The 25,378-nt window shown below is 42.9% G+C and overlaps 1 protein-coding gene across 4 annotated transcripts in view; it reads left to right on the top strand.

Moving 5' to 3' along the window:
* The window catches only part of LOC137384707 (heterogeneous nuclear ribonucleoproteins A2/B1-like), a 45,605-nt gene that overhangs the window by 6,182 nt on the left and 14,045 nt on the right, over window positions 1-25,378 (top strand). For 3 of the 4 annotated variants that reach the window (XR_010977640.1, XM_068059035.1, XM_068059013.1), the window contains exons 3-8: window positions 234-380; window positions 1,436-1,646; window positions 4,453-4,554; window positions 4,840-4,917; window positions 5,000-5,062; window positions 24,912-25,016. Coding sequence is in view for 3 of the 4 variants with exons in the window: in XM_068059035.1 (XP_067915136.1) it covers window positions 234-380; window positions 1,436-1,646; window positions 4,453-4,554; window positions 4,840-4,917; window positions 5,000-5,062; window positions 24,912-25,016 (706 nt within the window). In the remaining variant the exon portion in view is untranslated. The remainder of the gene's footprint in view (window positions 1-233; window positions 381-1,435; window positions 1,647-4,452; window positions 4,555-4,839; window positions 4,918-4,999; window positions 5,063-24,911; window positions 25,017-25,378) is intronic. The other variant, XM_068059025.1, reaches the window with a different exon arrangement.

Genomic DNA, 25,378 nt, shown 5'->3' with positions numbered 1-25,378 from the left:
CAATGGTGGGAAAAGTAGAAACAGCAAATAGTCTGAAATTGGCATTGGATGTGCCTGTTTAAGATACTTGCCTACAAGGAACACTTGAACTGACTTCCAGGGCTAGGCTATCAACTAAACCCAGCATATCCATGAACCCACCTAATGTATCAGGGTTAAAAGGCAAATATTAGTTTGTTACACTTGTATTTGAAAGTGGTACAGCATGAAATTACAAGTTACTATCTTTGCAGGTCATGAGGGATCCTCAAAGCAAGCGATCAAGAGGGTTTGGATTTGTGACATTCTCCATTGCTGAAGAAGTTGATGATGCAATGGCTGCTAGACCTCATAAAATTGATGGACGTGTAGTGGAGCCTAAACGAGCAGTCGCAAGAGAAGTAAGTTTTAATGAGGGGAGGACATTTGAGCAAAACTGTGTTAATTTAAAAAGCATCCTAGGGTATTGTTTGTATTTCCTTGTGATGTGATTTGCCCAGCAGCCATCCTGTTAATTGTAACTAGTTTGTGGAATTAGTAAATTTTGCCCATTGGAGTTGACCCACCTTAATTCAGAGCATCAGATATGTAGTTTATGTTTTAGTAATTTTAAATTTGAGCCAGAATAATTTTCTAACTCGTGAATTTCCAATTGAACGGTATATATATAATGAATTGAATGCTCCTCACTCTACTTGTTTGCTTTATTAATCTTGTGTTGGCTGGTCAGAGATGACTATGGTAAGTTGCAGTCCATGAGAGATCTGCTTTTGTTGTGGCCTCTTAGAGAGTTTTGCAAAGTATTTTCTGTGGGGCAGTTGCTGTCAATGGTTTAAATGCTACAGCATTATCTTGAGCTAATAAACCAAGATGAATGCACTGGTCTTTTCCTGTAGGAATCACAACTGTACAGTTTGCACTTTGTCTATTCCTGCTTTTTATATTAGACTATTAATTACGAGGAATTTTGGATTATCTAATATAGGTATGATCTTGCACATTAATTAGATCAACTTTGTATATGACGCTCCTAGCTTTTCTGCTCTTTCAGACTCTTTTTAGACCCTGTACTTACATCTTTTACTTAAAACCTTAACATTCTACAATTTAACACAAAACTGACGATGGTGGCTACATAATCAAGGTCTTGTGTGCAGAAAATGGTGAAATGCTCCCAAAGATTTAAAGCTTGGAGATTTTTTTTTTCTTTTTAAGGTGACAGCAATTTTTTTGCTAACTTCCTTTTGCAATCTCTCCAAAGTAATGTCTCAGCATGCATTACAGCAGAGGCAAATGCTGTTCTCACCCATCGGTCACATGTGACCTGTCCATTAGAAATTGGAAGAAGCAAGAATCCTGACCTTTCAGTAAAATGGCATATATTGATACAGTGGTATGGGTTGCTTTAGATTAATTTTGAGAATAAAATTGACAATTCATTTGTACAATTTTTTAGGACTCTGGGAAACCAGGTGCTCACATGACTGTGAAGAAACTGTTTGTTGGTGGAATAAAAGATGACACTGATGAACATCACCTCAGAGCATACTTTAAGAACTATGGAAAAATTGAAACCATTGAAGTAATAACAGACCGCCAAAGTGGAAAAAAGAGGGGTTTTGCATTTGTATCTTTTGATGACCATGATCCGGTGGACAAAGTAGTCCGTAAGTAACTTCCTTAGTATTGAGGTTTACATTGTTTTGATTCTGTTTTCCCACCACCCACACTCAAATGTTCTGCTTTTTGGGCTTTAGTCATTTATTTAGGTTTCTGCAAAAACAACATTTTCTCGATCTCGCCTTTTCTATAAAGTGGGCAATCACTGAAATCTCTTTTCCCCTGAATGTGTCCTAGATAGATTCCTTTGTCTTGGCTCAGTTTCACCAGTCAGTGAAGTGGCTGCTGGTGTCTTCATGATATAGTTGAAAGAGGCCAGAATGTTCTCCATTCCTCGTCACTACAGAAAATAATTGGAGCTTAGGAAAAAAATTGGTCTGAAACAGTGACACCTTATATTTAAAACTCTTCAGAGATAGAAAATCCTCCCAAAGCACTCACAGAAATGTAATTAAATGAAAATGACACAGCCAGAGATATTAGGAGAGGTGATTTAAAGTTTGGTGAATGAGGTGGGTATTAAGGAGGGTTTTACAACCAGGTGAGAAAGGGGTCTAGGGCTCCCCTCAGCCTTTTCCTGGTTTGGCCATAACAGGGATTAATTTTTATAACACCATGTTTTTAGCTATCCCTCAGTGAGCCCTTACTCACTACTCTAATTGTAATTGCAAAGAAATCAACCAGACAGGTTTTCTCAGATTTAAACAAGAAAGGTGTAAGTTTATTAACCTTAAAACTCTAACTCAGTTAAACTTACTAAGAAGAAACGACATAACCACGCTAGCATGCATACGCGATAAACACACACGCAAATAGATATAGATGAGGAGAAAAAATTAAGGTGGGGGGGAGGTTTGAACTAGTAGATGGAAATTCAGTTACTGGTTTTGGGTTGAATGTAAAGTCTTTGAAGTTAAGTCTTGCAGTTCTCGTTGGGGTCCAGTGCATACTTTCAAACTTGTTTTGCCAGTCTTCTGTCTTGAGGCTTAAGTTAACTCCATGGGTCCTTGGAACTTTGTGTAAGAGAGACAGAGAGAGGGAGTGCTCTCTTGAAGTTCAATTGAAGTCTCTTCCAAAACCTGTTCTGTGAGCACAATTCAATTAACTCCAGTTCCGAAGAAGGGTCGGATGCTGCCAGACCTGCTGAGTGGTTCCAGCATTTCTTGTTTTTATTTCAGATTTCCAGCATCCGCAGTATTTTGCTTTCAATTAACTCCAGGTTGGCCAGTAAGTTAGTCATGTGACTAGCTCCCTGTTTGAAACAGCCTCCTGTGAAATTTGTGGATTCCTCCAAGCTTATCAGACAATCTCGGGCAGGGGGTGGGTGGTGGAATGCTGGCTCCTAAACCTTCAATGGCTCTCGGTGTCTCTTGATAATCACTATTGACAAAACCCATCTGGCTAATTGGATCCGGGAGTTTTCCCATTGTCTCTCCATGCAACTGTCCTTTAGAATGCAAATGTGCAGCCATGTTTTCAGCCACTGTTATGTCGTCTTTTTAAACAAGTTATTTCAATGTCCAGTAAACGTTCAAATAATGTTCCATATGACAAAATTAATCTCTCATTTTGGCAGGTGTGGTTTCCATCACAAGAGTCTTAAAGGGAGGAGAGAAGTGGAGGGTTTAGGGAGAGAATTAACTTGGGGCCAAGAGAATTGAAGGTATGGCCATCCATGGTAGGGTGAAGGAAATAAGGGATGCACGCAGCTTTGGAGGAAAACTGAGCTGAGCACAGGAGAAATGAGACCATGAAGGGATTTAAAGATGAAGCTTGGAACTTCAAAGTTGAAGCTTTGGGGACTGGCAAACTGAACACAGCAGATCCCATGTGTGCTCTGAGGAGATTCGCTTAAGATTAAGAAACTCAGCAAATCTGCTCAAAGTAGGATATACAGAAGAGTTGTGTTTTGAAACTGCAATTTCTGTTACGACCAGGTGAGAAAGGTTTCTAGGGGGTCTGTTACTATCTTCACCTGGTCTTATTGTAACAGGGTTTATTTTTAAACACTGTTTTGAGCTCCCCCTTTGTGAATCCTTGTTCACGGCTTTCCAATTATAAGACAAATAAACCAGTTCACACAGTTTTCTGAAGTTTGAAGAAGGATGAAATTTTATTAAAACTTAAACTCTTACATGGTTAACGACTACAGATATACGACTTGCCCACGCTAGCATGCACACGCGATACACACATGCAAATAGGAACAGAAAAGATGAGGGGAAAATATAGAGAGGTGTTTGAGGCAATATCACAAGAGTTTCTTGTTTACTGTGTTTGGAGCTCACTTGATTGTAGGTAGTCTTGCTGTTCGTCGAGGCCCAGTGTTGTTCTTAAATCTTGTTCATATAGGAGGCTTTTTTCTCTTTGAGGTTCACATGTTTTGACAAAATTCAGTACCGTGGGAAAGAGATAGAGGCAGGCATGACTGGAGAGGAGGTTCCGTTCCAACCGGGAGCACATGGCTTTCTGAGTTTAAATCCTCTGGAAGTTCAAATTCAAAACCTCCCATCAGTCAGTCATGTGGCCAAAATTGGTCTGATCACTTCTTTGTATTGGGGAAGCAGTGACTGGGTCCCCATTGTTCCAACACTGTCTGTTACTGTTCAAATGTCTTTCCAGTCAGGGGCTTGCAATTTTAAGTTTTAATGTTCATGTGGCGAAATAATATGTGCCTCAGTCTTGGCAGGTGGGGGGTTTGCTTGACCGTTTTTAATTCGGTATTCCACAATGTTCTCTAGGTATAGTAAAATCAGTAGTTTGTATTTGGGAACATTTATTGGTAGGTCATACTTGTAGCTGTACAATTTCTTTGTGGCTTCAATGTGTTACTATTACAAACTTTTGTTCCAGTTCAAAAGTATCATTATGTTAACGGGCACAATGCAGAAGTAAGAAAAGCTCTGTCGCGTCAAGAAATAATGGAGGCACAAAGTAACAGGCCAGGACGAGGAGGTATGTAATCCGAACAAGTTGAGATGTTTTGGACAATTTTTAACTTTGTTTTAGGATTCAGTACTAAACTTGCAGAAAACCTTTTGCCTGAAACTTTGTTCAAAATTTAAAAAAGAATGTTGAAATTTCAGAAGATACTGGTTTGATCCTAAATGTGGTTGTGATGAGGCGTGTGTGCACTAAGTTATAATTTAATTGTAATGAAGTATAACATTTCGATTTTATGAAGACTCCTCTCAGTAGCATAACTTCAAAATGAAAGTAACACAATATTGTTAATGACAGGTGGTGGATTTAGAGGAGACGTTCGTGGAAGTGGCAATTTTCCTATGGGACGCGGAGGAAATTTTGGAGGCGGCCCTAGTAAGCTTTGAAGATGCATTTGCTTATTAAATTAACTTTGTTTTATTTTAAGATGGCTTAGCAATCTTTTCTTCTGTCACAGATGAATTTGGGGGTGGTCGCGGTTTTGGCGATGGTCCTGGTTTCAATGGTTATAGTGGAGGCGGTATGTTTTTAAAATCTTCTCTCTCAATTTTACTCTTTCAGTTATGTCTCTTCTACCTCTTCCACCTTGAACTCTTAAATTCTAACTGGCTTATGGTTCTATGGATTCCTCCTGGTTCTTTGCCCAAGTGCCATTCATGAGGAGTTGAATTGTGTGGGTAGGCTATTTGATGGCATGTGCAGCAGAGCCTGGTCCTGTCTTTGGCTGTGTCCACCAGGTGCACTTGTGTTATTGGATAGCTATCGGGCAAGAGCTTGGCTGAGGAATAGCAGCAATAATAGACAGCTGTGTGTGACAGAGAGAAATGGCAAAACCGGGATGATGTGTTAAGGGATGGATAATTGACAGAGGGAAATGTTCACTAAATAGGACCTCAAAATGAAGATATAAAATATTTTCAGTTTTTGAAGATGGTGGGAGTGAGAAAAGAGATGTTAGTCATTTACGGCACAAAGGGAGACCATTCGGCCTATCGAGTCCATGTGAACTCTACTCAAAACTACCCAGTCAGTCCCACTCTTCTGCTTAATCACTGTAGTCCTGCAAGTCTATTTCCCTCAAGTGACCATCCAACTTCTTGAAGTCGTTGTCTCTAACTCCACCACCCTTGTGGGCTGAGAGTTCCAGGTCATTACCACCTATGTTTCCTCATATTCCTTTGCATCTCCTGCCCAAAACTTTCAATCTGTGTCCCCTAGTCCTTGCTCCATTAGTTAATGGGAACAGTTTTTCCTTGTCTAACTTAGCTAAGTCTGTCATAATCTTGTACACTTTTATTAAATCTCCCCTCAATCTCCTTTGTTCTAAGGGAAAACCCCCCCAGCTTTTCCAACCTAGCCTTGTAACTAAAATTCCCATCCCTGGAATCAATCTAATAAATCCCCTCTGCACCTTCTCAAGGACTCTCACATTCTTCCTAAAGTGTGGTGACCAGAACTGGATGCAATACTCCAGTTATTAAGGTTCAGAATAACTTCCCTGCTTTGTACTCAATGCCTCTATTTATGAAGCCCAAGATCCCATATGCTTTAGTAACCACTCTCTGTATGTGCTGCCACCTTCAAAGATCAGTGCACGTGCACCCCCAGATCCCTCTGTTCCTGCACACTTTAGAACTGTGCCATTAAGTAGATATTGCCTCTCCCTGTTCCTTCTGCCAAAATGCATCACCTCACACTTGCCAGTATTAAATTCCATAGAAGCATAGAAAAGTTACTGCATAGAAAGAGCCCATTGTGTTTGTGCCAGCTGAAGAAACTAGCCGCACATTCTAATCCCACCTTACAGCATCAGGTCCGTAGTCTTGCAGGTTAAGCATGTCAGGTACAGGTCCAGGTACCTTTTAAATGAGTTGAGGGTTTCTGCCTCCACCACTAATTTGGGAAGCGAATTCCAGACACCCACCACTCTTGGAGAAAAAGTTAATCCTCATGTCCCCACTAATCCTTCTACCAATCACCTTGAATCTGTGCTCCTTGGTAATTGACCTCACTGCTAGGGGAAAAAGGTGCTTCCTGTCTACTCTATCTAGGCCCCGCAATTTTGTACACCTCAATTAAGTCACCCCTCAGTCTCTTCTCCTAAGGAAAACAACCCTAGCCGATGCAATCTTGTCTCATAGCTGCAATTTTCCAGCCCTGGCGATATTCTTTATAAATCTCCTCTGTACTATCTCGACAGCAATTATGTCCTTCCTGTATTGTGGCAACCAAAACTGTCTGCAATACTCCAGCTGTGGCCTAACCAGCGTTTATGCAATTCCAGCATTACATCCCTATGTTTGTATTCTATACCTCGGCCAATGAAGGAAAGCAATCTATATGCCTTCTTCATCACTCTATCTACCTGTCCTGCCACCTTCAGGGACCTATGGACATGCAGTCCAAGGTCTCTTATTTCCTCTACCCCTCTCAATATCCTGATTATTGTGTATTCCCTTGCTCTGTTTGCCCTCCTCAAATGCATTACCTTGCACTTCTCCAGATTGAATTCCATTTGCTACTTTTCCGCCCACTCAACCAAACCGTTGATATCATTCTGGAGTCTATGGCTATCCTCTTCACTATCAACTACACGGGGAATTTTTCTGTCATCTGCAAATTTCCAAATCATTAATATATACCACAAACAGCAAGGGTCCCAACACTGAGCCCTGTGGAATGCCACTGGAAGCCGCTTTCCATTCGCAAAAACTCACATGTGGCACCTGTCTGCCCACTCTGCTAGCATTTACTAGCAGAGTTTTCTGTCCTTAATTAAATTTTTTGAGTATGCTAGAAGTTGTGAACAATTGTTAGAAATGACTGTAGGAAAGGAATTTGTTATTTAACAGTGAACAGATCTCACCAGACACAAGTTCGATGTCACCAGGCCCTGATATACAGACTAGGCAGTGAAGCAAATCCGAGGGATTGGCCAGCTCTAAATTCAGATTTTAAGTTTTACCTATGCGAATTTGGACATGGTACTGGAAGGAAATCAATGGAATTATTCAAGAAGGGAGTGAAGGATTATCTAACAGGGTAACTATTGACTAGTTTGTCAGTTGCGAGTAATACTTAGGATTTATAATTTGAAATTAAATTAGTGAACATTTAGAGTTTCTTTTGAATATGTGACCAGTTAAAGATACATAATGAGGAGAATGCAGTAGGTGCAGTAAAATGCCTCACAAGGTGGTCACAAAAACTCAGGCATGTTGTATAAAGAAACATATTAATATGGATAGAAAGTTGGTTGAACTGGGAAAAATAGAGTAAAAGGAGGGTGCTTGGGTTGGCGAAGGGTTGGGAAGTGTGGAACCACAGGGATCAGTGTTGGCATCACCAGTGCTTTTTTTGTATTTATAGTTAATTTGGACTTAAGCATAGGTTGCATAGTCTCAATTTGCAGAAGTAGTGGATTTAAAGAAAAAAAAGACTTGAATTTGCAACCTCAGGACTTTGCAAAGCACTTCACAGCCAGTAAAGTACGTTTGAAGTAAAAACAGAAAGTGTTGGCCAAGCCATCTCAAGCGCCGCTGGCTCAGTAGTGTGTATATGCTGGGGATGTTGGCCGTCTCGAGGACTTCTGCGTTGAAGATATGGTCCTGCCACCTGATGCCAAGGATTCTCCGGAGGCAGCAAAGATGGAATCAATTGAGACGTCGCTCTTGGCTGACATATGTTGCGCTGCCGTAGAGCAGGTACTGAGGACACAGGCTTGATACACTCGGACTTTTGTGTTCCGTGTCAGTGCGCCATTTTCCCACACTCTCTTGGCCAGTCTGGACATAGCAGCGGACGCTTTTCCCATGCGCTTGTTGATTTCTGCCTCGAGAGACAGGTTACTGGTGATAGTTGAGCCTAGGGAGATGAACTCTTGAACCACTTCCAGAGCATGGTTGCCAGTATTGATGGATGAGGTATTTCTGACGTCCTGTCCCATGATGTTAGTTTTCTTGAGGCTGATGGTCAGGCCAAATTCGTTGTAGGCAGCCGCAATCCTGTTGATGAGTCTCTGCAGACACTCTTCTGTGTGGGATGTTAATGCAGCATCGTCAGCAAAGAGGAGTTCCCTGATGAGGACCTTCCGTACTTTGGTCTTCGCTTTTAGACGGGCAAGGTTGAACAACCTGCCATCTGATCTTGTGTGGAGGAAAATTCCGTCTTCTGAAGACTTGAAAGCATGTGAGAGCAGCAGGGAGAAGATGATCCTAAACGGTGTCGGTGCGAGAACACAGCCCTGTTTCACGCCACTCAGGATAGGAAAGTGGTCTGATGAGGCACCACTATGCTGAATTGTGCCTTTCATATTGTCATGGAATGAGGTGATGATACTTAGTAGCTTTGGACATCCGATCTTTGCTAGTAGTCTGAAGAGACCACGTCTGCTGACGAGGTCAAAGGCTTTGGTGAGATCAATGAAAGCAACGTAGAGGGGCATCTGTTGTTCACGGCATTTCTCCTGTAGCTTGTGAAGGAGAACAGCATGTCAATGGTGGATCTCTGCTCGGAAGCCACACTGTGCCTCAGAGTAGACACGCTGGAGTCTGTTTAAAACGACTCGAGCGAAGACTTCCCCCACTATGCTGAGCAGGGAGATTCCACGGTAGTTGTTGCAGTCATCGCGGTCACCCTTGTTCTTATAGAGGGTGATGATATTGGCCTTTGACCTTGTCAGCAAACGTGGTCTCTTCAGACTACAAGAAAAGATTGGATGCCCACCAAAGCTACTAAGTATCATCACCTCATTCCATGACGATATGAAAGGCACAATTCAGCATAGCGGCGCCTCATCAGACCACTTTCCTATCCTGAGTGGCGTGAAACAGGGCTGTGTTCTCGCACCTACACCGTTTGGGATTTTCTTCTCCCTGTTGCTCTCACATGCGTTCAAGTCTTCAGAAGACGGAATTATCCTCCACACAAGATCAGGTGGCAGGTTGTTCAACCTTGCCCGTCTAAAAGCGAAGACCAAAGTACGGAAAGTCCTCATCAGGGAACTCCTCTTTGCTGACGATGCTGCATTAACATCCCACACTGAAGAGTGTCTGCAGAGACTCATTGACAGGTTCGCAGCTGCCTGCACCGAATTTGGCCTAACCATCAGCCTCAAGAAAACGAACATCATGGGACAGGACGTCGCAAATGCCCCATCCATAAATATCGGCGACCACACTCTGGAAGTGGTTCAAGAGTTCACCTACCTAGGCTCAACTATCATCAGTAACCTGTCTCTCGATGCAGAAATCAACAAGCGCATGGGAAAGGCTTCCACTGCTATGTCCAGACTGGCCAAGAGAGTGTGGGAAAATGGCGCACTGACACGGAACACAAAATTCCAAGTGTATCAAGCCTGTGTCCAGGCACTACGGCAGCGAGGCCTGGTCAACGTATGTCAGCCAAGAGCGACGTCTCAATTGATTCCATCTTTGCTGCCTCCGGAGAATCCTTGGCATCAGGTGACAGGACCGTATCTCCAACACTGAAGTCCTCGAGGCGGCCAACATCCCCAGCATATACACCCTACTAAGCCAGCGGCGCCTGAGATGGCTTGGCCATGTGAGCCGCATGGAAGATGGCAGGATCCCCGAGGACGCATTGTACAGCGAGCTCGTCACTGGTATCAGACCCACCGGCCATCCTTGTCTCCGCTTTAAAGACGTCTGCAAACGCGACATGAAGTCCTGTAATATTGATCACAAGTCGTGGGAGTCAGTTGCCAGCGATCGCCAGAGCTGACAGGCAACCATAAAGACAGGGCTAAAGCGTGGCGAGTCGAAGAGACTTAGCAGTAGGCAGGAAAAAAGTGAGAAGCGCAAGGAGAGAGCCAACTGCGTAACAGCCCTGTCAACCAATTTTATCTGCAGCACCTGTGGAAGAGCCTGTCACTCTAGAATTGGCCTTTATAACCACTCCAGGCGCTGCTTCACAAACCACTGACCACGTCCAGGCGCTTAACCATTGTCTCACGAGACAAGGAGGCCAAAGAAGAAGATGATGATGATATTGGCATCGTGCATGTCCTGTGGTACTGCTCCCTCATCCCAGCACAGGCAAAGCAGTTCATGGAGTGCTGAGAGTATAGCAGGCTTGACACTCTTGATTATTTCACAGGTAATGCTGTCCTTCCCAGGGGCTTTTCCACTGGCTAGAGAATCAGTGGCATCACTGAGTTCTGATTTTTGTTGGCTGTTCGTTCAGCTCATCCATGACTGGCAGAGACTGGGCTGCATTGAGGGCGGTCTCAATGACTACATTTTCCCTGGAATACAGTTCTAGGTAGTGCTGTAGCCAGCGGTCCATTTGCTTGCGTTGGTCAGTGAACATGTCCCCTGATTTAGACTTGAGGGGGGCGATCTTCTTGATGGTTGGCCCAAAAGCTCTCTTAATGCCATCATACATTCCTCTGATGTTTCCGGTGTTGGAGGCCAGCTGAATACGACTGCATAGGTGTTGCCAGTAGTCATTTGCACAGAGTCTGGCTGTTCTTTGTGCAGCGCTTCTGGCTACTTTAAGTGCTACGGATGTTAACTCGCTGGGGGCTTTCTTGTAGTTCAACAGTGCAATGCGCTTAGCGGCTATGACAAGTTCCAGCTCTTCAAAGTGAGATTGAAACCAGTCTGCATTCTGCTTCTCAGGTTTGCCATAGGTGGTCATTGCTGAGTCATAGATGGCGTCTCTGATGTGGGCCCACTTGGTCTCTGCATCCCCTGTAGGAGTGTTTTGAAGGGCTTTTTCTAGTGAATTTAGAAACCTATGTAACAGCTGTGGGTAAGAAATTCTGTTAGGTTGATGCACGTGTGGCACTTCTGCTTGGAGTGATGTAGCTTCTTTGGTTTGAGTCTAACTTTGCTGCACACCAGGGAGTGGTCGGTGTCGCAGTCCGCACTGTGGAAGCTGCGTGTGATTTGGACACTGTTTATGGAAGCTTGCCTTGTGACGATGAGGTCCAGCTGGTGCCAACGATGTGATCTTGGGTGCCTCCATGAAACCTGGTGACAGGGTTAGTATGAAAGAATGAGGTTGTGATAGGTACACAACTCCAGTTGTCTCTGTCCATTCTCATTCATCCTTCCATTGACATAGCGGCCAAGGCAGGAGGGCCATGAATCATGGTCGGCCCCAACCCTGGCGTTAAAGTCCCCCAGCAGGAACAAATGTTCGGTATTGGGAATGCTACTAATATGGAGTTCCTCATAGAACTGATCTTTAACTTCAGGTGGGGAGCAGAGTGTTGGAGCATATATGCTGAGTAGGTGTACTGGACCAGAGGCGGTGAGCAGTCGGATGGACAGTATGCGTCTGAGCCATTTGAAGGTGGCTCTATCATGCTGAGCAAAGGGTTTCTGATGGTGAAGCCCACTCCATGTTGTCTTGGTTCTTCAGAATCCCTACCCTGCCAGAAGAAGATGTAGTCTTGCTCTCTTAGAAATCTAATAGGCTTTGAACAAATGAAAGGGTGGGGGGGGTGCGGTTGGTGGAAGAAGAACAAAAGGGAAGGTCTGTGATGAGAGATTAAATGGCAAAGATATAATGGAATAAAAGGCAAGGTAGTAATAATAGCCATAGTAAAAGACAAAGCATTTGTCCAGAGTGAGTGTTAATGGCAGAATAATGAACAGCTCTGTCCGAAAGCAAAAACATGAAAAACAAGTTAAGACTGGCACATGGTTTTAAAAAAAACAACTCTGAGAATAGAGTGAAGAGGTACGAGGTTTATACAAATCTTGGTTAGGGCACAATTGAAGCACTTCGTGCAGTTTTGGGCACCCCATATAAACTGGTAATATTAGATTCACAAGGATGATATGGATGGGAAACTAAGGACAGTTGAACAAGGCAAGACAGTTTACTCGGAGAATCGGTGACAAGGTGACATCTTGTCACTATGCAGGTGAAGAGATAGTGGGAGAAATTTTTCTCTTAGAGACCATTGCATCTTTTAAGGGAGAACTAGATAAATATTGGAAAGAGGAAAATATGGTGAAAGCACACTGCTGGTCTGTTGGTTTGAGGCTTTAGCAGTTGCAGCCGAGGCTTCCCTGGATTTTTACTGGAGAGAGAGGGTGCACCCTTGATGGCTTACAGTTACTGTGCTGCTTTCTGATTAAAAACTCAGTCTCTCCCAAGCTGCACAGGAGTCATGATATTCCCAAACCTCTTTGGGTTAATGAGGCCCTTCTGGAAAATTTTCTAGGATTCCAGGCGCCACACAGTCACACTTGAAGGGGGTTGGCTCTTTCAAAGTTAGTGGGTGTCGATGGTTCTTGACGGTATTGACAAAGCCATTTCAGGTAATTTAATCAGAGAGCACCCCATTGTTCTGGGGTTAAATCAGTCATGTTGTTTCCGCCATCTAATCCTTTGGTGTTTTAAACACAAATTTCAGTGGCCATCTTGGCTGCCAGGTTGCTCTTTTAAAAAGTTATTTGTAAGAATTTCCAGTAGAAGTTTTAGGCAAAGTTCCAATCGATGAAGTTAATATTTCCCGTTTGGCATGTGGGGTTTTCTTAACAGTTTTAACAATTAAGATATAAAATCTTTAATTGAGTTGCTTCATCATTTTGACTTGGTTAGGAAATTTGAATGTTAGAGATATTCCTCTACAGATAAGCAGTGGAATAGATTTCTCATAATCTTCATTCTGCTCAAATTGAACTGTTGTTATAGTATATTGCCCTTAACTGAAATATTTCTAAATTCCCTAAAGTTTTTGCAATTTTGAAATATGCTCCATAATGACCTTAATTTGGGGGAAAGTTTCAAGTTAAGCAATAGTTGATGGCCCTTATTCATTTACTTAAGGTATAAAAATCCCCCAGGAAAAGTGGTTAAAACATGGCTAACTAGAGAAACTAAAGATAGCAAAAGCACAGCTTTCTGCTTGCAATCTTGGTGTCAGATTTGACCCCGAGATGAGCTTCCGGCCGCCCATTCACACCATCACTAATACTGCCTATTTCCACCTCTGTAATATTGCTCGACTTTGCTTCTGTTTCAGCTCATCTGCTGCTTAAATCCTCATTCATGCCATCGTTGCCTCCAGACTTGACTGTTCCAACACACTTGGGGCTGGTCTCCCATATTCTACTCTCCATAAAAGTGAGGTCAACTAAGACTCCACTGTCCGTGTATCTCTATCACCCCATGGACTCACTGACCTACATTGGTTCTTAGTCAAGCAGTGTCTTGATTTTAAAATTCTCATGCTTGCTTTCAAATCTCTCCACGGCCTCACATCAGTTCCACATGCTCCTCTAATTCTGACTTCTTGAGCATCCCTGACTTTAATCGCTCTGCCATTGGTGGCCGCACCTTCAGTACCCTAAGCTCCGGGATACGCTTCTGACACCTCTCCGCCTGTCTTATCTTGCTTTCCTCCTTTAAAACCTACCTCTTTGACCAAGCCTTTGGCTATCTGACCTAATAAGGCTTATGTTTTATTTTGTTTTATTATGCTTCTTTGATGCACCTTGGGACATTAGGTTATAGGTGCTAAATAAATACAAGTTATTGAAACTGGTAAAGAAAGATTGGATATAACAGTAAATTAGCTTGATATATAAAAAGATTGAAAAAGCTTCTATAAGTATGTAAAAAGGAAGAGATTAGCAAGAGTAAACATTGGTCCCATAGAGACAGAGACCGGAGAAATTATAATGGGGAATAAGAAAGTAGCATAGACGTGAAACAAATACTTTGTATCTGCTTCACGGTAGAAGAGGCAAAAAACATTCCAAAAGTAGTGGGGAACCAAGGGTCTGGTGAAAAGTGAAGAATTTTAACGATATTAATATTGGTACTGGAGAAATTGAGACGAAAAGCTGACAAATCCCCTTGACCTGATAGTCTACGCCTGAGGTGAAATGTAGTCACCGAGCTAGTTCATTGGTTCATTGGTTTTGATCTTCCAGAATCTCAGATTCCTGGACGGTCCCTGTGGATTGTAATGTAGCCAATGTAAGCCCACCATTCAAGAAAAGCAGAGTGACAACTGGGAACTATAGATCAGTTAGAATGACATCTGTAGTAGGGAAAATGCTGGAATCTATCAGGGACATGATAATAGGGCAGTTAAAAAAACTTGCCAGTATCCCTTCAACAAATCTGTTTCTGCAAGAAACTTGGTACTGCGCGCTCTGTCGTTACAGTCTTTCAAGTGAGAGATTTGGGTAGGAGTCTGCCTTTGTTACTGCGTTAACTTTTCTGTAGTCTATGCAAAGTCTGGTTGAACCATCAGGTTTAGTTACTGACAACAGTGGTGAACTCCAGCTGCTTTGACTGGGTTCTATTAGGTGGATTTCTGCTTTAACCTGGGCCTGTTTCTCTGGACTTGAGCAGTAAGGATGCTGTTTTATAGGAAAGAATTTCCCTGCATCCACACTGTGTGGCTAAGGTTGTACATCCTGGCTTATCCCTACAGACTCTTAAATATTGAGTCGCCTTTTGCGATCTTCTCGTTCTGCATTAAAATTTGAAAGCATAGTGTCCAATCTCCGTAGCAATTTAGTATTATCTAACCAGATAATAGGAGATTCAGTTTGAGAATTGTCTAAGCATCCTCCTGCCTAATCCTCATTATCTCTTTTGTCCTTACTACCTGATACATCTGTGCTTGCTCATCCCACATCCGGCAATAATATTGGTTTAACGTTATTGATGTGACACAGCTGATTCTTTTTCCGGTGATCTGGGTTATCAATCAAACCGTTTACTTCAATTTTCTTGACCGCTTTATATGGACCACTGAACCGTGCTTTCATTGGTTCATCCTGTAAAGGTAGTAATACTACCACTTCATCCCCTGGTTGATGTGTTTGGGTCTTGGCGTGCTTGTCTGTTCATTTCTTCATAGCTGTTTGGCAAGCTTTCAGGTGTGTTCCTAAGCCACTTTGCAAGCTCTCGTGAGGCGTTCCCGGAACACAGATACATAATCCAACAGAGAAGAGTTGTCCCTCTTCTAAAAACTTTTCTTTAATTAGTTTTAGAGGACCTTTCATGTCCGTAAACTAGTTCCAAAGGACTAAAACCTGTAGGCTTATTTGTGAATCCCCAGTGGCAAACAAAAGAAATTCTAGCCCTTTATCCCAATCATGGGGATATTCATGATAGTTTGCCCTAATCATTGTTTTGAGGGCCTGATGATACCTTTCTAAAGCTCCCTATGTCTGTGGGTGGTTTGCTGAAGACTTGAGCTGTTATACCCAAATTAGCCATAACCACCTGAAAATCTTCAGGCAAAAAATTGGAACCTTGATCTGACTGAATCTCAATCAGTAATCCATATCTAGTGAAGAAGTGGATTGACTTCTCTACCATTACCTTAGCAGAAATTGTTCTGAAAGCAATGGCCTCTGGGGATCGAGTAGCCATATCCATGATGGTATATGTTGGTGTCTTGCTTTTGTTTTCGGTAAAGGTCCTATACGGTTGACCAACACCCTACTAAATGGTTCCCCAAAAACTGGTATGGAAATTACATACCTCTTTTACGGCAGGTTGTGGTTTTCCCTTAATCTGGCATGTATGGCACGTTTTACAAAATTGCACAATGTCCTTGGAAAAACCTGGCCAGTAAAAGTGTTGACTTATACGTGATTTGGTGTTCCGGATCCCCACATGTCCTGCTATACGAATTTCATGCGCCATCCTTAATATTTCCCAGCGATACTTAGGCGGTACCATTATCTGATGAACTACCATCCATTCTTTGTCACTGGTCTGTGAGCAGGTCTCCTCTTACTCATCAGAATCCGATTTTTAATATAAAAGCCTTTTATTTAGTTATTATATTTTTATTTAGTAACTTAGTAGCCTTCTGGAACTCCTTTTGCCTCAGCTTCTGTTTGAGTTGATTGGGCCACTTTATTTAACTCGGGATCTGCTTGCTGAGTATCAGGATTTCATCCTCAGGCCAGGAAGGTGGCAGTGAGGTTCGCAAACCTAAATGTTATCATTGTCACAAGGTGGGACATTTATTTTTTATTTTATTTAGAGATACAGCACTGAAATACATCAGAGAAGATGTATTAAATATTTCCTTTGGGTTATCCAAATCCCCAAAGAAAGTTTCAGATATTTGGCCATCTGTGGTGCCAGTTTTGCCTCTGACCAGCAATGACTATGGGTTCATACGCATGAAGGAAAAATTCCTGGAACCTTTTCCTCTAACTCTTCTTTCTGTCTCTTTAACTTCACTTTGTTTTTCTGTGACTACTGGAGAAGTTCCCCAGGAGTAGGTCAACTCCGTCTACTGGCAAACTGTGGACAACTCCTACAGTTACTGTTCAGACATTAGGTTACGCTCCAGGTGTACCCAATACAAAGGTATGGGTATATACTCGCCGCCAATACCATTCATTAAAACTTCAGCGCTGTCTGGTGGAAATGTTATGCCTTACCCCAGCAAAAGAGTTTGGGTCGCTCCTGTATCCCTATGTATAAATATATGTTGGTCTGCCTCACTTGAGGGATAAGGAGTTACTTTACCTTTCAACACTATTTCTCTAAAACTCATGTATCTTATTTACAACCCCTGCATTCACATTGGTTTTTGTATTTAGCCTTACAGCTGCTATCTGTGCTACAGCCTGATCTGCTGTACTCTTGGTCAGAGCCCCTTTCTCTGCATTGACTTTGTGTATCTCAATAAGTCCCATGGGTTTACCCCCCCAACTTCCAGCATTCTGCATGAAGATGGGCGGCGCAGTGGTTAGCACCGCAGCCTCACAGCTCCAGGGACCTGGGTTCAATTCTGGGTTCTGCCTGTGCAGAGTTTGCAAGTTCTCCCTGCGACCGCGTGGGTTTTCGCCGGGTGCTCCGGTTTCCTCCCACTGCCAAAGACTTGCAGGTGATAGGTAAATTGGCCATTGTAAATTGCCCCTAGTGAGGGTAGGTGGTAGGGCATATGGGATTACTGTAGGGTTAGCATAGGTGGGTGGTTCTTGGTCGGCACAGACTCGGTGGGCCGAAGGGCCTGTTCCAGTGCTGTATCTCTAAATAAAATAAAAAATAAATGTCCCACCTTGTGACAATGATAACATTTAGGTTTGCGAACCTCACTTCCACCCTCAGCATCCTCCTTCCTGGCCTGAGGATGAAATCCTGGGTGTTCCCAGCTGTCCCTTCTTGTCCCCGGCTACTTGCCTTCCTTTCACCCTCCCAATATCCGCCCTTCTCTGGTTTGTGGGGGTGACGGTCAAAGGGTTTGGGCTTATACACAAGCTCATAATCATCAGCAATTGCTGCTGCCTGTCTGGCCGTTGAAACCTTCTGATTCTCTACATGGGTTCTTATTAATTGAGGGCGTGAATTTTTAAATTCTTCCAGGAGAATTAGTTCCCCAAGGTTCTCATCCGTGGCTTCCATCTTTAGTACCATTATGCAACGGTCAAAATTAATTTTCTTTACCCTTTCAAATTCTATATAACTGCCCAGACAATCTCCAGAGTTTCCGAAATTTCTGTCGGTAAGCTTCAGGGGCTAACTCATAAGCAGCGTGAATAGCCTTTTTTGCCATCTCATAATCTGCAGAAGCCACCTCAGAAAGCACGGCATAAACTTCATGAGCTCTATCCATCAACCTTCTTTGCATTAGCAGTGTCCAACTTTACTTTGGCCACTTCATCTGTTTGGTTATCTTTTCAAAAGAAATGAAAAATGTCTCCATGACCCTTTCCTCAAACGTTGGGAGGGTTTGTATAAATTTAAACAGTTCTCTGCTGGATCCTGTGCTGGAGTCAGATCTTTCCGCACCAGAATTTTCCTTGGAAGTCGAGGCCACCCTTTTGACTGAGTTGCAGCTTTTTCTAATTCAAATTCCTTTTCTTCTCTCTCTCTTTCGTTTTCCTCAAGTCAAATCTTTTCATTGTCAGTTCTTTCTCTAGCTTAAGTTTTTTTTCAATTCTTTTTCCTGCTGAAGTTTTCTTATTTCTAGTTCTTTATCTTTTTCCTTGTCAAGTTCAAGCTGCCTTATCTGTAACTGAATTTAGCTAATTCAACTGCACTACCCTCTGGTTTGCTTTCTTTTTTCAATTCCAAATATTGTGATATTACTTCAGTTATGTCTGCTTTCTTAGCTCCTGGTATTAACTCTGACCCCAATTTTGATGCCAATGCTATTAGCTTAACCTTGGTTAAGTACCTCAAATCATTCCGGGGTACATTCTCCGTCCCCAGAAAAGTTGCAGCAAATGTTAGACATTCCAGTGGTGCAGACTTTATTATACAAGAAACCTGGTTCTTTTTATTTTTCCCTTTTTCAATTATTATTACCCCACTTAGAATTGAAAATTGGCATTGGCTTTATCCCGCACAGAGCTCCCAATTATATGTTACGACCGAGGCGGGAGCAGTGCACAGTTTATTCTAATTTCACTTCTCCAGGATCACAACATATATTTTAAATTCTTCCCATTTACTGATACGGTCAATTATAGACTCTATTTTTATCCCTGAATCAAACGCACCAACCAGGTTTCTTTAATAAACAACAAAGTTATCAGTTTATTGTAGAACAAGTCTTAACCAGTAATGAAGTAAAGCAAAAACACAGATTGAAATGTTAAAGCGTTTTTTTTAACCTTAGTCCCTCTCTCACTCACTCTCACACACACACGCACGTACAAATATACTGGTTAACTGGAAAAATAAAAAGGATTTTTGTTTATAGCGCTGTTACAAAGAAAAACACTTCGGCTGAATACTTGCTCATAGTTGAAGGGGAAAAAAAGGTAAGGAAAGATGTCCTTTGTTTTGGTTTGGCGTCCCAAATGCGTGTAGATGGCTGTCACTAGGATCTTCCTATAACAGTTCTGTCCAGGTGATGTTGAAGATTAATTTGGGTAGACTTTCCACAAAATGCAGCTACAGAGGCTTCAGACAGGTCTTACAGCAGCAATGTGGCAACAAGGGTTTCAGTTCCCTCACATTCGATACACAGGATTTCTTCAAATACAGGAGGAAATAGGAATGTGACACACTGGATATACAGGGTTTCTTTTCAAGAGACAGAGATGAACTGGATCTTCCTTGGCAGGCAAAAACTGATTGTCTTTTGTAACAATTCAAAGTGAAACTAAACACATTGAGGTCAAGCCTCTATAAATCTTGGCCTGTCATTTCTGTGTAAACGTCTCCCCAAGTCAAGAACAACCCCTGCAGGCTGATTATTCCACAGACAGGTGCCTTCCTGTAAGACTTGTTTACAAGCCAAGTCCAGGAACCTTCTGGTGACTTTAAAAAAAAAACACAAAAGTTCAGCACCTCCAAGAATCCACATGAATAATGCCCATAATTCAACTGAAGTCCTTAAAACATATTTTGCAAAAAAAAAATTCCATGGGATCTGTGCATACTTATACAGATTCACAGAAAATTAACATGCAGGTACAGCAAGCAATTAAGAAAGCAAATGGTATATTGGCCTTTATTAGAAAGGGATTGGAGTATAAGATTAAAGAATCGCAGAATTGTAGCCTTACTGCAGTTGCAGAGGGTCTTGGTGAGGCCACACCTAGAGTACCCTGTACAGTTTTGGTCATTCTACATAAACATAAGTCTGAGGATTGGGAGCAATTTAGAATCCAGCAAAGGATGACCAAGAAACTGATTAGGGAAAAAAGAATACGAATGCAATTTAGTGAGAAATATAAAGGCGGACTGTAAAAGCTCCTTTAGGTATGTGAAAAGGAAAGATTATCAAGGACAAATGTGGGTCCGTTACAGGTGGAGATAGGAGAATTTATAATGGATGATAAGGAAATGGTGGAGAAACTAAACAACTGCTTTGTGTCTGTCTTCACAAAGGAAGTTACAGAAAATCTCCCAGAAATACTAGGGAACCAAGGGACTTGTAAAAATGAGGAACTGAAAGAAATAATTAATAAAGAGGTAGTTCTTGAAAAATTAACTGCATTGAAGCTTGCTGCATCCCCTGGCCAGGTCAGCTACATTCCAGTGTTGGAGGAGGTGGCTATAGCGATATGGATGCATTGGTGTTCATCTTTCAACATTCTATAGATTCTGGAATGGTTCCTGCAGACAGACCTGTTTGACGTCAGTTGTAGGGAAAATGTTGGAATCTATTTATAAAGGATGTGATAACTAGACGCTTAGAAAATAATTAAAGCAAAATACTGTGGATGCTGGAAATCTGAAATAAAAACAAGAAATGCTGAAACCACTCAGCAGGTCTGGCAGCATCTGTGGAAAGAGAAGCAGAGTTAACGTTTCGGGTCAGTGACCCTTCTTCGGAACTGACATATTGAAAATGTCGCAGGTTATAAGCAAGTGAGGTGGGGGTGGGGCAAGAGATAACAAAGGAGAAGGTGCAGATTGGACAAGGCCACATAGCTGACCAAAAGGTCATGGAGCAAAGGCAAACAATATGTTAATGGTGTGTTGAAAGACAAAGCATTAGTACAGAAAAGGTGTTAACGGACTGAATATTGAACAGCAGCAAGTGCAAACATGAAAAATAACAGTGGGTAAGCAAACTGAACAAACTAAGATGAAATGAAATAAATGCAAAAAAAAGGTTGTAAAAAATGTAAAAAAAAAAGAAAAAACAACTAAAAATGAAAGTAAAATGGGGGGCTGTCATGCTTTGAAATTATTGAACTCAATGTTCAGTCCGGCAGGCTGTAGTGTGCCTAATCGGTAGATGAGATGCTGTTCCTCGAGCTTGCGTTGATGTTCACTGGAACACTGCAGCAATCCCAGGACAGAGATGAGAGCAGGGGGGAGTGTTGAAATGGCAAGCAACCAGAAGCTCAGGGTCATGCTTGCGGACCGAGCGGAGGTGTTCCGCAAAACGGTCACCCAGTCTGCGCTTGGTCTCCCCAATGTAGAGGAGATCACATTGTGAGCAGCGAATACAGTATACTACATTGAAAGAAGTACAAGTAAATCGCTGCTTCACCTGAAAGGAGTGTTTGGGGCCTGGGATAGTGAGGAGAGAGGAGGTAAATGGGCAGGTATTACACCTCCTGCGATTGCAAGGGAAGGTGCCCTGGGACGGGGACGAGGTAGTGGGGGTAATGGAGGAGTGGACCAGGGTGTCGCGGAGGGAACGATCCCTTCGGAATGCTGACAGGGGAAGGGAGGGGAAGATGCGTTTGGTAGTGGCATCACGCTGGAGGTGGCGGAAATGGCAGGGGATGATCCTTTGGATATGGAGGCTGATGGGGTGGAAAGTGAGGACAAGGGAAACCCTGTCACGGTTCTGGGAGGGAGGGGAAGGGTTGAGGGCAGAGGTACGGGAAATGGGCCGGACACGGTTGAGGGCCCTGTCAACAACAGTGGGGGGGAATCCTCGGTTGAGGAAAAAGGAGGTCATACCAAAAGCACCGTCATGGAAGGTAGCATCATCAGAGCAGATGCGTCGAAGACGGAGAAACTGGGAGAATGGAATGGAGTCCTTACAGGAGGTAGGGTGTGAAGAAGTGTAGTCGAGGTAGCTGTGGGAGTCGGTGGGCTTATAATGGATATTAGTAGACAACCTATCCCCAGAGATGGAGACAAGTCGAGGAAGGGAAGGGAATGGACCATGTAAAGGTGAGAGAAGGGTGGAAATTGGAAGCAAAGTTGATAAAGTTTTCCAATTCGGGGCAGGAGCAGGAAACGGCACCGATACAGTCATCAATGTACCGGAAAAAGAGTTGGGGGAGGGGGCCTGAGTAGGACTGGAACAAAGAATGCTCGACATACCCAACAAAAAGACAGGCATAAGTAGGACTCATGCGGGTACCCATAGCGACACCTTTTACTTGAAGGAAGTGCGTGGAGTTGAAGGAGAAGTTGTTCAATGTGAGAACAAGTTCAGCCAGGCGGAGGAGGGTGGTGGTGGATGGGGACTGGTTGGGCCTCTGTTCCAGGAAGAAGTGGAGAGCCCTCAAACCATCCTGGTGGGTGATGGAGGTGTAGAGCGATTGGACGTCCATAGTGAAGAGGAGGCTGTTGGGACCAGGAAACTTGAAATTGTCAAAATGACGTAGGGCGTCAGAAGAGTCACGGTGTAGGTGGGAAGAGACTGGACCAGCGGAGAAAAGATAGAGTCAAGATAGGAAGAAATAAGTTCAGTGGGGCAGGAGCAGGCTGACACAATGGGTCTGCCGGGACAGTCCTGTTTGTGGATTTTGGGAAGGAGGTAGAAGCGGGCTGTCCGGGGTTGCGGGACTATGAGGTTGGAAGCTGTAGGGGGAAGATCTCCAGAGGAGATGAGGTCAGTGACGTTAGCTTAGAAAATAATAATGGGCCGAATCAACATGGATTTATGAAAGGAAATCATGTTTGACAAACCTGTTGGAGTTTTTTGACGGTTATGTTTAGCACAGATGAGGCAGAACCTGTGGATGTGGTGTATTTGGATTTTGAAGGCTTTTGATAAGGTCCCACAAAGGAGGTTAGTAAACAAAATTAAAGCACATGTGATTGGGGGTAATATACTGGTATGGATTGAGAATTGGTTAACAGACAAAAAACAGAGTAGGAATAAATGGGTCATTCTCAGGATGGTAGGCTGTTACTAGTGGGGAACTGCAAGCATCAGTGCTGGGGTCACAGCTGTTCACAATCTATATAAATGACTTGGATTTGGGGACCAAATGTAATAATTACAAATTTGTGAATGACACAAAACTAGGTGGGAATGTAAGTTGTAAGCAGGCTTCAGGGGGACTTGGACAGGCTAAGTGAATGGACAAGAACATGGCAAATGGAATATAATGTGAATAAGAGTGAAGTGATCCACTTTGGTAGAAAAAAATCAGAAAGACAGCGTATTTATTAAATGGTGAAAGGTTGGGAAGTGTTGATGTCCAAAGGGACCTGGGTATCCTTGTTTATGAGTAACTAAAGCGAGCATGCAGGTGCAGCAAGCAATTAGGAAGGCAAATGGTATGTTGGCCTTCATCGCAAGGGGTTTTGAGTTTAGGAGTAAAGAAGTCTTGCTGCAATTGTATAGAGTCTTGATGAGACAGCACCTGGAGTATTGTGTACAAGTTTGGTTTCATCTAAGGAAGGATATACTTGTCATAGAGGGAGTGCGATGATGATTCACCAGACTAATCCCTGGTATGGCGGGATTGTCTCAAGAAAGATTAAGAAAATTGGACCTGTATTCTCAGAGTTTTGAGGAATGGGAGGTGATCTCATTGAAACTTAGAAAATTCTTACAGGGTGTGACATGATGAATGTAGATAGGATGTTTCCCCTGGCTGGTGAGTCTAGGAACAGGGGACATTGTTTCAGAATAAGGGGCAGGCCATTTAAGACTGAGATGGGGAGGAATTTCTTCACTGAGGGTGGCTAATATTTGGAGTTCTGTACCCCAGAGGGCCGTGGAAGCTCAATGATTGAGCATGTTCAAGACAAATCAATAGATATCTAGATACTAATGACATCAAGGGACATGGGGATAAGGCGGGAAAGTAGCGTTGAGGTAGATGATGAGCCGTGATCTAATTGAATAGCGGAGCAGACTTGGCTGGCCGAATGGCCTACTCCTGTTCCTATGTCCCTACCTAAGGAAGGATATACTTCTCTTGGAGGGAGTGCAACAAAGGTTCATTCGACTGATTCCTGGAAAGAGGAATTGTCCTATGAGGAGAGATCGAGTAGACCAGGCCTATGTTCCTTAGAGTTTAGAAGAATGTAGTGTGGTATCACTGAAGCACACAACATTTTTAAGGGGCTTGATAGGGTAGATGGTGAGAAAATGTTTCCCCTGGCTAGGGAATCTAGAGCATGGGTTCACAGTCTCAGAATAAGGGGTTGGCCATTTAGGATTGAGGATGAGAATTGTTTTTCATTCAAGGGGTTGTGAATCTTGGAGAGTTGTGGATGCCCAGTTGTTGAGTATATTCAAGTCAGAGGTCAATAGGTTTTTGGATACGAAGGAAATCGGGATGGGGATGCGGGAAGATGTCACTGAGGTAGAAGATCTGCCGTGATATTGAATGACAGAGAAGGCATGTGCCAAATGGTCTACTCTGGCTGCTATTTATGTTCTAGGTATGACCTGATCTGTAGGCTGTCAAACTGGATGACCAGTGCTTAGTTCAGGTCCAGATTTGTGACCTACACAAACCATTTTCCTTTCTCTCCTACTTGAGAATCAAGCAAAATTATTCAAGATTTGGTTCAGCTTGCAACTTCGTAAAGTTTTCAAACAAATTTAACTGCTAAATGTTTGGATCGCTCGTCTTTATTTCCTGCTTTCAAATATAACTTACTTTATTCGAGTTAATTCAAGAATTGTTTTCAGCGAACAGGCTTAGCTCTGAGACTGTTGTATCTTGCATGGTGATCCCACACCATCATTGGACAATTAGCATGAATCAGACGAGCTGTTTTCTATTTTTAAGGTGGTAACTTTGGAGGTCCTGGCCCTGGTTTTGGTGGAGGCCCTGGATTTGGTGGTGGATTTGGCAGCCATGGTGGTGGCAATGATGGAGCTGGAAATTATGGTGGTGAGTACTTTGCTACTAATACTGCTGAGAAATTCGTAAAAACTGTGTGCTCACTCTGAAGTATGTGATATAGTGTAGCTGGCATTATGGCAGATATTGCGGCATTCAGGCGCATTGTGGTGGTGATGGTGCACCACCTTTTGTAGAGTGTAATGATGGGCAGTATTTCTGTCCAGTTTGTGTTTGAGTAAAATTGCGAATTTTGTTGCTGAAACTTTGCAACATTGGAGGGTGGGCCAATGGATCACTAAGAGAATCCCATAGCAGAAAAGATCTGAAGTGAATGAATTATCCCTGGATCACCCTTGCTATTCTAGCAGCCAATTAAGAGGTGGATGCGAAAGGGACATGGAGTGTAGTTA

The sequence above is a fragment of the Heterodontus francisci genome, chromosome 2 (genome assembly GCF_036365525.1).
Source record: "Heterodontus francisci isolate sHetFra1 chromosome 2, sHetFra1.hap1, whole genome shotgun sequence".
Classification (NCBI taxonomy): Eukaryota; Metazoa; Chordata; class Chondrichthyes; order Heterodontiformes; family Heterodontidae; genus Heterodontus; species Heterodontus francisci.
The sequence above is the reverse complement of the archived record's forward strand: the minus strand, read 5'-3'. Positions and strand labels throughout refer to the sequence as shown.